The sequence below is a fragment of the Triturus cristatus genome, chromosome 9 (genome assembly GCF_964204655.1).
Source record: "Triturus cristatus chromosome 9, aTriCri1.1, whole genome shotgun sequence".
NCBI lineage: Eukaryota > Metazoa > Chordata > Amphibia > Caudata > Salamandridae > Triturus > Triturus cristatus.
Window position 1 is genome coordinate 1,058,881,864 of NC_140592.1, and position 14,338 is coordinate 1,058,896,201.

Genomic DNA, 14,338 nt, shown 5'->3' on the forward strand with positions numbered 1-14,338 from the left:
TAATGCAGAGGACAAGCAATGCATTTTACGATGCAGAAGGAACCAAACATGTGCTTATTTCTGGTAATGACAAAAAACACCCTGAATGAACTGAGTGGAAAGGAGTCCGTTCATGGAAATCCAAAAGCAAGGGACAATGTAGAGTTGCCTCCTTGGTTGAAACTTTATGCAACCCATGTAAATTAATACATCACAAATTAGAAAACCAGAAAAGATAATGTAATGGACACACTAAGACCGTATGGAGTAGACCAATATTAGCATATACAAAAATAAAAAGTTGCCAAGACACCAACCCAGTTATTTAAATTAAAAGCTCAATCTCACTATAAACATCTATCACATAATTTGCACCCTACAGGATGAAATACTAATTACCCATATAACTGTGGTGCAATTGTCTTACTCTTTTGCCCTCAATACATTAGTGGACTTGCGGCTCAACACAGCCTGCATCAGTTCTGACCAGCTACATAAATTCATAAAGTTCACACAACCCTTAAGTTTAAATACCACCCCACTAATGACCACACCAGAGAGGAACTTTACTTAAGACACTCTTGTTGCAGGTATTTGGATGCATCTTTAAAAACTAGACACATTCATTTTCTAGCCCGCATGCTTGATGAAAAATGAGACTACATAAACAAACAAAAAATAAATGTACATACTTGTTAGCTACCGTTATTCTTTAAACTTCTAAGCGCACAGAACAATAGGCAGATAATAATTGCACTATGCATTCTTTAGTTAAATAGTAGTATAACGGAGGAGCGTTTATGTTGATAAAATGGCTATAAACAAAGTTTTCATCTTTTTAAGCAATGTCAAGTATAAAGCTCTGACTGTTAGCCACACCTATAGCTCTTCGTCACAGTAACATTCTGCTTAAATTATGCATGGACACATGAATGCCATTTCCACTTGAAAATATATGTTGCATTTTAAAAGGTAAATTATATTGTTTACCTGCAATTTCACCTAGCTTCTGATTAGAAAGCCTCACTGGCTTGGGTCGTCCCTCAAAGTTTTTCAGTGGCCAAGAGTTTGAGAAGGCAACAAATGAATCTTGAGACTTCTTGGGTGATCCACTGGAAGACGAGGTTTGGTTTGGACTACCTCTTGGCGATGATAAGGGATAAGATGGAAGAATGAAGGATCCAGGGTTTGAGTGTGAATTTGAAAAGGGCAACGTTCGTTCAACTGAGGCACTATAAGAATGATGGACTTTGCTGGCAGGGTTCAGGCTCGCAAACATTGTTGCTAAAGAGAAGAAAAAATCATAAAATACAATTATTTATTTCAATTACTGCATCCTTTTTGTGTGTACACAGTGAACAAGGTACTTACCTGTAAGAGTAACTACGTGAACCTACTGGTGTAGACAGTAGCCTAGTGGTGTAGGCAGTTTATTTTACTGAACAAAATTAATTTGAGTCTCATTTATTCTTTTAAAATGGCTTCTGTTTCAATGTTCTGATCCTGAACCACTGTAGGATAATTGGGTATCTCAAAGATGCTAAGAGTGGCAGCGAGGGCAGCGTTAGTAACCATATACTACAATGCTTGGGCAGCAACCATTTTAAATACCTTTTTGGTTTACCCCTTCTGCCATGCAGAATATATATAAGTTCCAACTTTTTAAACCAACTCCCATAGTGGTGCAAACATACGAGAATGTTGAGGATCATTCACCGACAACACGTCTAACAAGACTAGTCGGTCAGCATCACAAATGCTCAGTTTACAATGTCAGAGAAGTCCAAAACTGGGACCTTTCTGATGAAGTGAGTAGTGGTAGCAACCTGGAACTGATTCTACATCTTTCTCAAAAAATGATAACAGCACAGTTAACAATCTACCCTGAAACTTATTTCATTGGTGTCGATTTATTTACCTAGATTATCTGAGAGACTGTATTGGTTGAAAAAAACCATAGAGTGATCTGAATCGTAATTCTGGCAACACTGCCTTGCCATGAAAAGAATGTTGTTTAGGAACTTGGACACACAAAAAAAGGATTCTATTAAGTTGCCCACTGAAACACCCCTTTCAATCGGGTTTGGATTTTTTTCACAGTAGCATTACCAAAATGGAAAACTAAGTAAGGAGCAACATCTGAAAAGAAGGGATTCCACCGGACCTTCTAGTAGAAAGAATATCCACCTTGAATGCTACTAAAATTAACTTTCGTCACAGAATTTAACATAAAAAATTGGCTTTGTTAGAATACACAGATGGACTTTTACCCTAAACTCTATGTAGATTAACAGTGCACTTCTATCACACCCAGAGACACAGGACCTCCTGACACAAAGCCCAGGACTCCACTCCACCCTGCTTTTTGAAGTATCATATAGCAGTGGTGCTGTCTGAAAGAATCTGCACCAGCCTCCTTTTGATGGATGGCAAAAAGACCTTCAGAGCCAGACAAATGCCTCACAACGCTAGCAGACCGATGTGGTGCAGTCCCCTGATCTACACCTCCCCCTACATTGCCCCTCCAGCCCAGCAGGGATGCATCAGTCACCACCGTCGACTCTCAGAGGGGAAGAGAAAGGGGCTTGCTGCTGGACCAATTGCGTTCGAGCAGCCACCACTACATATCTCGAGCTGTCTTACCTGACAACTGAATGGCATCAGTCTAACTGCATTGTTGCTGGCTCACTGAAACTTTAAATTTCATGGCAAATCCTGCATGTGCCACCTGACGTAGGTAATGAGAAGGATTCAGGAGACTAAGAGGCCAAAAAGACTCAGAGCTGCTCTCAGCATGATAAAGATTTGATCCTGAACCATCGAGATCATAGCCTGAATATCCTGGGCGAGTTATGCAGCAAGAAGCCCCCACACTCCATACTCCAATGAGTCTAGAAATGGTCCAATTCATGAAAGCCTCTGCAAAGGAGTCAGGTGCAACTTCAACTCGCTGATAGTGAACCCACAAAATGTCAAAAAGTTTACCGTAGTCCGGAGGTGGAACATGACTGACTACAGTGATTCTATATTCAACAGCCTTTCGCAAAGGTGTGAGAATTCAGGGACTCTTAACCTCCGGAGATGATCAGTGAACCACAACATCACTTTTGAGAACACTCAAGGGGAGCAGGTGAGACAGAAAAGGAGATCAGCAACTAAAAATGCTTGGGGATCAACTGGAACCACAGAAAACGACAGTGAGACTACAGAATAGGTATATGAAAATACACATCCTGCAGGTCCAAGGTCATCATCTAATCTCCGTGGTCCAGAGCAGAGAGAATGTGAGATAATGTGAGCATTTTGATTTTGTCCTGCCATAGGAATGCATTCAGAGGCTGGAGGTCCAGCCTGAGGCCCCTGTCCATCTTCATAACAAGGGAATAGCACGTTTAATAATCCCCTCCTCTTTCCAAGTCCAGAACCCTCTCAATGGCACCTTTGGACACATACACCTGCTCCTCTTGTCACAGAAGGGAAGTTGATGGAGTAAAATCCACTCTGTAGTGGGAGGAACTGTGGCAGAACAGAGTGAAAATGTAGGCTATAGCCTGTCAATTGGGAATGACTGCCAACCTGAGAGGAAATGCCAAATCCTTCCCCCACCAGTTAGGGATGCACCACTAAAGGTAAACCAAGGTGGTTTTGAGGCCGCTGCAACAGGTGAAGAGGACCGGAAGACTGAATTTCCTGCTGGCCCTCACACTGCCTGCCAGATCCATGACCATGGCCTAGAAAGTACTGGGATGTCAGCTACACTGGTTGGAAAAACTGTCTGTCTATGTGTCAGCCTTCTGGTATAGCCCCTAAACCTCTTGAATTGATGTAGAAACATTTGGCCACGGGTAAACAATTCCGAGAGCGCCGTAGCTCTATTGTCTTTAATGGGCTCCAATGCAGACCTTGTCTTTTAACCAAAAAGTTGGAACCCATAAAATGGAATATCCCTTAGGGAGGATTGTACATGGGAAACAACCTTTACAATGCGGTCATTACACCGTTATACCTTTACAACGCAGTATGCAATGCATTTACATCGCAAGTCTTCACAACGACTTCCACTAGGGGGCGCTGAGGTATTTGAAATGAACTCCAACACCTTCCCTACAGTTGCACAAACTGGAGTAGGAATAGTAAATAATACTATTCCTAAGTCCAGCGCGCCCCTAGTGGAAGTCGTTGTAAAGACTTGCCATGTAAATGCATCGCGTACTAACAACGCAGTCGTTGTAACAACTGCGTTTTAATAGCACGCGATGTAATACATCGCATAGTAAAGTGCTATATTCATTGTACATAGCCAGAGAATCATGTGGAATGAATCCATGTGTGTTGACGAAGTACACCACTAGTACAAACTATCATGTCTAAGCAATTTGTAGTATCTAGACCTGCACCAGTAACATATTTGGCTGTGTCCTGCCAATCATGAATCATCAGGGCCCTAATGTTTTCCAAACTGCTGGCAAGATCTCACAGGCCATGCCCACAGGGGAAGTGTGTAACGACCCAGCAAACAAACAGCCTTTCTGAACCACAACGCTGGAACGGTGAAGGAAAACATGTGCTTGCCAAAAGCCTCTATTCTCTTGGATTCCCTGTCCAAAGGAGTAGTTGCATATGAGCTAGGATTCATCTTATTGACCAAGGTCTGCACAAAAAGACTCTATAGGGTGGGAAGCTTGGTGTGAAGACCAGGACAAAAGGAAATGTTATTTGACGTCTGGTCACTTACCTATTCAGAGGCAGGTAAGAACAAGTCTACAACCACGTAGCCATTTAAGTATCAGTGAGGAGTGTGTAAAAAGGAAGAAAGGGATCTAAAATAACTGCCCCAGGCTGCAAAATCTCCGCTAGAACATTTGTTTTGTTTCTCAAAGTAGGGCAGCAGTAATTCTAGGGCCTCATCTGCCCCTGAGGCACCACTGCAGGTGAGGCACTCTTCTGTTGGTGGCTCCAGGGGCAAGTCAAGCTCTGTCACAGGCAAGGTACTAAGCCCAATGGAATTTGGTAAATCAATGCACAAGGTATCATTCGCATAGCAAGGTGCAAGCTATCCCCATTACCATCATCATGAACATCCTGGGGCACCCACTGCTCTGACACAGGATCGGAGACGAACCAAAAAGATAATGCAGCCTCCGATGGTTGGTGTGACCAATGAGAGGTAATGAGTTAGGGTTAGGTTTCGGGACGACCGGTGGTACTTTTGTAATTTTGCAGCACAACATCATTCGTTCTTAAGCTAAAGTCAGTTCAGAGTCAGAGCATTCTCGTTGGAATAAGTGTCACTGGTACCAGCATCAGTGTAGAAGGGACCAGTGTGAATCTTGGGGCCGGAGTAGAGGTCTGTACCAGAGGCGGTAAGGGCCTGATAACGGGTGCCAAGCAGACAGACTGCATCAGGGATGGACCCACCGATGTTTAACTCGACCAGAGACCCTGCGGTTCCGTGGGGCCCACAGGGAGCTAGAAGCGGAAATTTGCAGCATTACCTCCTTGAAGTTCTTGATCTGCTGCGAAGTTAACAGCAGTCCAGGAACTTTGAGGGTGCATCAGAACCAGCGGAGGAATCTGTTCTGTGGAGGGGACCACGAAGCGGTGTGACTGACATCATCATCTTATGCTTGCGACTGGACATGGACACACTGGAGGAATTTTAACGCAAAGTTGGTCGGTGGCAGGAACAGCCTCAGGACCAGAACAAAGTCTGTACCTACACCTTGGCTTGAGACTTGAGCTAAATACAGCTTAACCTCCTGGTATCCGATCGGCCTCTGATGCATGAGGGCACACTTACTGCATGACTTAGAAGTGAGGTCTAAACCCAGACACAACGCACGTGGATCAGTGACCAATAACTACTTAGTGCAGCTAGTTTTTGGTGGGGGCATCGTTCCTTAGCACATTGATGAAATCATTTGAGAATTCATCAAAAAATCCAACAAAGTAGGAAGAGCAGCTCAGGATCCTTGTCTGAAGGGTTGGAAAGAAAGATGTCACCATGCAGGAGTGACTTCACTCTGTTACTTTTAAGGGGAGGGGGGGTTTCAGCCTCCGTGTGTAGCCACACAGCGCCCCCTAGAGTGTGCATGAGCACTGCAATGGAAAATGTTTTACGGATTTAGTCTGGTGAATGGCTTGTATTCTACGGGAGGAATCTGCAGTTCGATGTATGCAACAGAACTATGGAAATTTCAACTGAGCCCATGCTTTCACATAAGACCAGTTAAAAGCACCAATACATAATTAGCATTATTTAAAGTACAACACCCATCATTCAATGCTCATCACAAGTTAGACAGACAGTCCCAAAACCTAACAAATCAGACAAACACCCTGATATCAGACTTAAACCCCTCCCCCACCCCCATACACTATGAAGCAAAGCTCATCCACGAAGTCCCAGGTCCAAAATAATGGGTGCAACTCAGTTGCCCTGCACTAATTCTGAGACATCAATGCAACCACTACCCTACCCAGACCAGTCTTGGTTTCTCAGTACTATATTAAAATCTAGGCTGCTGGTCAGAAATTAATTACAAGAATTCTGAAGAGGGAAGAGTGTTCTCTGTTTTCCATACATGCAGCAATGGTGGCTAAATATGGCCAAATTGAGGTGTAGGCTAGCCCTGACTTTTGTAAGTGTTAGGAGATAGCAAATGATGGCTTGCACTACATGTGTAACAGGGTTTACGCTCTCTGAAGTACAGTAGTGGACAAAACGCTTCCATATAGCAGGTGTGTAGTGGGTCTATGGGCTTCCCAGAGTAGGTCTATGCACCTGGGGTAGGTGAAGGTAACTGAACTCTAGGAACAAAATTGCTAGGTTGAGTTGTCTGGGGTTCACAGCTCTGACTTTGCTGTGGTTTTGTGGGAGAAGGTCTGGCGTTTTGCGTTTGAAGCACCTCAAGGTGTGACTTGGTGGCATTGACTGTGAACCCCAGGGAGTGCAGCATGGAGACTGCAGTCTAGGAATGGGTTAGGCATTCCTGTGTGCTTGCTCTCAATCAGCAAATCATCGCGGTAGGGTAAGACGAGAGTTCCTTCCCTCCTGAGGTGAGCACCCACCTTATCTAAACACTCGGTAAAGACCCTTGGGATTGTGGTGACAGCAAGTGCCAATGGTAGTACCTTGAATTGATAGTTTTGACCGCTTATCAAGAAGTGGCAGTAGCGCCGATGAGGTGGATGGATTGGGATGTGAAAGTACGCGTTCTTCGGGTGCGGATGAAGTTGCCAGTAGGGGGATGACATCATGTAAGGTGACTAAGTGGAAATGTTGTGACAGGATATACCTGTTGAGAGGACAGAGCTTGAGGGATGGTCTGAGAGATCCGTCCTTTTTGGGAATCAGGAAGTATAGGGAGTAGATGCCGGTGCCCTACTGTTGAAGGGGCACTGGCTTCATGTCTCAACTTGCTCCCTGCGTTCTCGTGTCCATCACCAGGAGGCTGAACTGTGGGACGCTCCAGTGTTCTAATAAGCTTCCAGACCCCTTCATGTACATACTGACTTACAGGTAATAGGACACCATTTCGGAATATGCATCCATTCCCAATCCATGTCGGGTTTTGTGAAAGTCAGTCTACTCATACTTCAAGCCAGCCTGCTAATGATTGACACTCTGTTAACTAGAATTCCCTGCTCACTGCTACGTCTCCACCCCTGAAGGCCAAGGATGGGTGGAGGAATTCAGCTCACCTGTGGCTGGCTGCTGCTAGTCTGCTCACACTTGATGCATGCGATTATTGTGAGCTCTTTTAAGCCTCAGCTCCCTTCAGGCCAAGGTTGGTCATTGTAGCTGTGTACCAGTGAGACCGACCCTCGTTTCCAGTGCTCCCTGAGCTTTTGCTATCCTTGTGTCCAGTGTTTCCTGAACTTTAGTTATTACTTGTTCCTGACCTGCTGCAGTTTTCCTTGTTCCTGAATTAGCACTGCCTGCAGTGCTACCTTGACTCCTAAGCCTTAGTATTCTTTGTTCCTGAGCTGTAGCAGGTTCCTTGTTCCTGAATTAGCACTGCCTGCAGTGCTACCTTGACTCTTGAGCTTTAGCTCAATTCTAGTTCCTGCTCCTTCGCATTTCTTGTTCCTGAGCTACAGCATTTTCCCTTGCTTCTATTACCCTGTATGTTTGTTTCCTGCTTTCTGCCAAGTGTGCCCTGTGATTTCCTTCCTTTCCTGTTAAGCACTGCTCTTTGCTAGCTCCTTGTCTATTGTGCTTGTGCTTGTGTTTAGTTCTACCCTCCTGCTGTTACTGCCTTGTGTGTTCCTGTTTGATCTCCAGGATCAGTGGGCACAGCTGACTACCTAGGTGGTGGTTCTTGTTCACTGTGAGTATCGTCTTTGGGTTACATTTATAACATCTCCATAGGTATCAGCTCCACAGACCCAGCTCTTGAATGCGTATCCTATATGTGGGTATTTGCAGTCAGTATCTGTAACTGCAATTGTGGGTAAAAAACTTACCATGTGGAGCTCCTGAGTGCTTTACCCCACAATCCCTTTATTGTTATTGTTGTTTCATATATATGTCTTGCACATTCGTCCTGGGTGTAGTTATTATGAATGCTAAATCCCCTCATGAGTGCTGTCCTTTTTGAGTCTTGGCCATCTTGTTCCTTTCTACAGGCTTACCCTTTGGATCCCTTTTCTCCTCTGACTTCCTGTGTCTTCTTGTGTGATCCTGGGCAGTGCTGTACTCCTCTCTCTCTCTGTACGTTTTCTACCCAGTTCCCATCCTTGCCCAAGTCCCTTACTGTGTTCTCAACATAGTCCCGGACAGTTCCGGACACTTCATGGCTCCCTGGAGTAGGAGCACCTGACCCTCTTCTTGTAGCAAGATGACAAGTTATGGCCTGAGGGTAAGGATGCAGGAGGAATGTTTGGTGGGAAAGTGGCAGTAGCAGTAGCCATGCTCAGAGATAGAAAGGCTGCAGCTGACTGTGGTGATTTCTTATTTCAGCGAGGAAGAAACGCTTCAAGCCCCAGCCCCCCCTCTCCCCAGGTGTTGTGTGATCGAGGAGATGTAGGGCAAGCCCGGTTTTTGAGTTAGAGGCTCCTTTACAAGAGGTTCCTCTGCCACGGCTCTCAGAAGAATTCCCTCTGAAGAAGCTGCAATGGACACCCCTGCCACGCTGAGAGATCACCCTATTGCTGCCGATGGTAGAACTGGGTTTGGTCTGGAGAGGTGGCTTTGGATCAGCTTCTTGACGGCTGCCTATGAAAGAAGAAAGAACCTGAAGGGCATCCATCGACTTGGCGGTTTCTATGTCCTTCTTGATCTTCTAAACCATGGTGTCAACCTGTGGTCCAAACAGGGTTTCCCTGTCGAAAGGCAGGTTGACAAGGTGCTGTTGCACCTCCAGCTTGAAGCAAGAAACTCAGAGCCAAGTGTGGCGCTGAAGTATGACCAATGTGTTGATTCCCACCCCTGCGCTGCTGTATATGCTGCATCCAGTGCATACCGGATGGTTGTATTGAAAATAGCCTTGCCTTCATCCACTAGTTCTTCCCTTTGCTTGCAATACTGATCAGGGAGATGCTGAAGGAGCCATCCATCACTCCCCGATGGGCTCTATTATAGAGGGAAAGGAAGCCTACAGAATTGGCAATATGCCAGTGTGTAGCTGCACCAATCACTACTCTTTTTCCCACAGCATTTATCCGCTTACTCACCTTGTCAGGAGGCAGAGCATCCCCAGTGGCCTGAGCTGCTGCCCTCTTCCTAGCAGTAGTAAACACTATAGAGTTTGGTGGGACATGACCTCAGACAGAGCAGGTCAGACGGTGCTGCCTCATATCTTTTTGATGCGTAGTGTCACCAGACAAGCTTTCACCAGTTTCTTAAAGATCAAAGGACAGATTTAACCATCCACTTGAACACTAAGAGGCACTGGACAGAGCCCTCTCTTTCTTTGAAAACTACTAGGAAGTCATACTCTACAGTATGACGTAGTGTCATGACCTTGATCTAGGTCATCTAGGTGGGGAGGCCCTTACTAGGAGATTTTGTAGATCAGGGTCTGTCTGGGGGTCTATATCAGAATAATCTTTCCTCAGATCCCTAGAAGCATCTGTGTAGACTGGGGTAAAGTCCTCGGCTGGGGGGAATTAGAGCTAGGACTGCCAGTACCAGACGCCGACTTTGGAGACCGTGATGGTGGTGGTGGTGGTGGCGGTGACGACGACTCGGGAGACCGCGGTGGAGGTTGCGCCAGTGGCGATGACTATGACTCTGGAGACCATGGTGGTGGTGGTGGCAACGACTCTGGAGACCATGATGGTGGTGGTGGTGGTGGTTTGGCTTTAGGCATTTTGGCAGGCAAGAGGGGCCCAGGTGTGTCCAATGGTAGGGTCTCCTCAAAATCAAACCTGCATTTCTTAGGGAGGGTCTTATCCAAAGCAGAGATCTTGCCTTTGTGCCAGTGCATGAACATACTCCTCTGTCTTTCGTTGAGCTCCTGTAGCCTCTCGTGAATGTGGTGTTTCTCAATGTGGAGAGTTCGTGTCGGACAAAAGTTGGTCTCAGCACTTTTGGCCTAGAAGATAAAGCTGGTCTCGAAGATGCGGCACCGACGGACGTCCACCAACCAGAGGGTTGAAGCCCTTGGAAGTGCTTTTTGTCGACTCCAAAGCCTTGCTTTGGTGTCGACCAGCACTAGAAAATGGTGGCGCACCGGGAAATGGCAGCAACTTGGGCACAGGACACCTAGAGGGGTAGTGCGTGACTCCCACATGCAGCAGTTTGTGAGTTCTGAGGGTAGCAACAATACTCACATGAGGCGTGGTCTTAAGGCGTGGGCTGGAGCAGACCGAGGTGGATGTAGCATCCTAAGGAGCTTGCTCTTCTCATTCATGAGTTTCTACTTGCCTGAATCCGAGACACCAGAGAAGATGAACGGAGAACTTGGCTGGTAAGCTGGGAGAGACAGTGGGTCATCCTCTTCCTCGGCGCGGAGGGTGGAAATCGGCACTTCCACAATCTGCAGAACACAAAACTCTGAAGTAATGGCCCTCCAAGCTTGTGGAAAGGAGGACACTGCTAAGGGTAAGGAGAAACTAGGGCTGCTTCCGTGTGGTGTGGGGAGGAAGAGGAAGGGAGAAGTAGTGGCCATGTTCGTCCATTACAATGCCCTCTACTGCGTTTCTAAAGGGACTTGTCTGTTGTTGCTGATTGGCGAACTGCTGATGGCCTCCAAATGAAAAGCCCCTGTTAAAACCATGAATGTTCCAAAACTGACAGCATTCTCTGGTTTGGGTTTGGAGACCAACAGATCTGGCCATGGAATTAGTGTCCTTAAATCTCTCCAGATCAGGGACTGCTTTTACACTTAAGATAAGAGCTTGTTCAAAAGGAAGATCCAGCAGTGTAGACAGTACATCTTGTGAAAACCCCGAAGTCCGTAACCTGGCATGGCGGAGGAAGGAGATGATGTCTCCATGGTACAAGCCACTAAATAAGCACTATCCAGGCCTGAATGTATCACCTGCTTAACAGGAGCATGTTTATTCCCAGTCAGCTTCATAACATGCAATTGCAGGTCATCCGAGGAAGTGGAAATAGCTGCTTGAGCTGAATTTAACAGGGCATGCACATATCTACCAAAAAGACAGGTGGCATTATTAGACTTCAGAGCCCAGCTCCCTGCTGAAAGCATCTTCGCAAACTGCTCCATTTTCTTTGAGCCCCTGCCCAAATGTGTAAGGGAAAGGTACCTGGAGTCAGCTTTGATGAACAAGAATCCTGCTCTAGTAGGTTCTCCGGACATGGATGAGCTGAAAAGAAGGTGGAATCTCCGCACCAGGTTAATATCGCCGGGCAACTGCTCTTGAAATGGCAGCAGAAGATGGCTGCTTTTCCTATATTGCCAAAACAGGCCCAGTCAGCGCTTGCTTGAACGGAAGCAATGATTATGCAGTGCGGGAGGTGGAATGCAAGACCTTGGTTAGAATGTTTGATTTGGCTTCTATAGATGGCAGCTGAAGATCCAACATGTCCGCTGCCTTTCTACTGATCTACTGACCGCATTATAGGAGATCACCTTTATTAGGGGAAGTCCCACTAGAGATAGCAATTCCCATTCCAGAAAGATATCAAGTCCACTGGCATCTTTCAGTCCTACAACAACTGGGTCCAATGTGTCATCGTCCACACTGGGTTCGCCTTAATGGTCGGAATCCCCAAAGCAGTATCTTCCTTCCCCTAACAGCCCCTGTGCATCCCTTCTGGGCTGGTAAGGTATCAGTTGCAGATTGCCTGGCTAAGTTGATTGTGGTGCCGCTGGAGGTGAAGAAAGTGTTTAGGGCAATGTCCTCTACAGCGCTGGTGATGTCGTCTGCAGCAATGGTGGCATTGACTGCACTGCAGTTTGCTGCGCCATAGAGATGTTGGGAGTCAGACTCCGAAGCAGGAGGGTGAAGAACGAACATTGGCTGTGACATCACTGTCCGGTGTCGATCCTGATGGTGGCGTTGGGATCAGAGCTGTACTCACCCACAATACCGTAGGCAAGGGAAGAATCAGCGTGAAGGGCGCTGAGTGGCAGGGCATCGCTTACCTACCATGGAATAGGCCATCAGACTCCTAGAGAAAGCCAGCACTCTAGAGGGGCTCATGGCTCATTTGAAAAGTGCTGAACTTTGCTTGCGTTCCTGAACATGGTTGTACCTGTCCCATGTGCCCGAAGCTCTGGGTGCAGCTCAAAAGGTTGGGATCTCAGAAACAGCTGAGCGGACAGTTGGGTACCCGGAATCAGCCCTGGACCAAATGGAGCCGCAGGTGTCTGGTTTTCTAAGTGTTCCTCCATTGGTTCTTCATCCAACGCCAGGTGAGGTGCAGTTGTAGATAGTGAAGATTTGATTCTCGATGTGTGACAACAAGATTCTTAGCTTTTCTTCTTGTGCTTCTTCCTAGAATAGATGGTGAAGACACTGTAGACTTAGACCTCAGTCAAGATTTACACTACCCACATCTCTCATCCCTTACTCTGGCCATAAGCATCTTGGTCACTCTTTCTTTGAGTGCTTTGGGGTGCATCTTTTGGTATGACACAAAGGCACAGATGAAGTGGTTGTAGCCTAGTCACCAAAGACAGATGTTGTGAGGGTTGGTTATGGACATGTGATCATCCAGACTGGACTGTTTAAAACCGGTCTACTTAAGCAGCAACATTTTGATGGAAAACTCAATACAAGTAGGATATTTTGGAGAAAAAAGGTTGACAATGTCGACATTCCTGAGGAGAATATGGGAAGCTCCAGAGCACGCCGGTGGCGTGGAAAAAAGGGAACTGACATCATACCGACAGGAAAGCTTTATAGCGCCAGTGACATCACGTGTTTCCGGATCCAGACTGGAGCCTGGGATATTCAAAAGGTGAGGAATCTGGAGGTAGACCAATACATCATTACATGTGGCAGGCTCTTTAAATGCCTCTTTTCCCTGGTCTAGCACCCTTGGTAGCATGGGAAGGAATTGGCTTCTTGACTGCGTAAGCATTAATGTTTCGAGTAAGAAACAAGATTGAGGCTTTTTTTCTTCGAGTTGCACACCATAGTTCTCTGCTGCCTTCCTGATGGCCTGATTGTACATCCCAATGTCGTCAGGAGGGGAAGGTCTCGAAGGATAGGTGTCGACAGCTTCCTCAGGAGAGTCTGTGTTGAAATCTTGCCACTATAGGTCTTGAACCTTTGAGGTTTCGGACTCCAGATTGGTTTGCTCATCTTCTTCCTTGAAAAAGAACTCTTCTTCATGGTCCTCAAACGGTTCAGGCATTATTGGGGGCTCTAGATCCTCAACACCTGTCTCTTTTTTTCTGTCGAGATCTTCGGCATTATCTTGAATTGCTTCAAGATTTCGTCGATTCCTTCTTACGTTGTAAGATACTGGCCATTTAGACTTACAAAAGTTTCTTTTTCTTCTCAATCTCCGAAGCGTGCGCTTCGGCGTCAAGACTCTCTGACTTTCTCTTTGCGCTCAACTAAGTCTTTTCGGCTACTTGCGTTTTGGCATCGAAACCTTCTGGCCTCTTTTTCGTGGTCGACGACACCCTGTCCGTTGACTCGTGCGTCGTGCCCTGTTTTTCGCTTTTTGACCGCTCGACTCAACGTCAATGCGTCTCTTCCATGATCGCCTTTCAATGCCTTGGATTTTTCGAGGGTCGATTGCCTTTACGGAGTCCTTGTCTAAGGATCCTATGGATTGTTTTTTCTGGGATGCCACTGCGGTTGTCGAATGCTTTGACACCGATGCTTTCTTTGGGGCCCTTCAGTCCGTCTTTCATGACTTGTGTGCTGTTTTCGAAACTGACAGTTCTTACCTCTGCAAAGCCTTCTTTTCGACCTCCACGACTTGGAT

General features: G+C 46.3%; 1 protein-coding gene across 2 annotated transcripts in view; it reads right to left on the bottom strand.

The window, feature by feature from the left end:
* TOGARAM1 (TOG array regulator of axonemal microtubules 1) overlaps positions 1–14,338 on the bottom strand; it is an 846,610-nt gene that overhangs the window by 687,928 nt on the left and 144,344 nt on the right. For both annotated transcript variants that reach the window (XR_014968891.1, XM_085626936.1), the window contains exon 4: positions 970–1,263. Coding sequence is in view for 1 of the 2 variants with exons in the window: in XM_085626936.1 (XP_085483062.1) it covers positions 970–1,263 (294 nt within the window). In the remaining variant the exon portion in view is untranslated. The remainder of the gene's footprint in view (positions 1–969; positions 1,264–14,338) is intronic.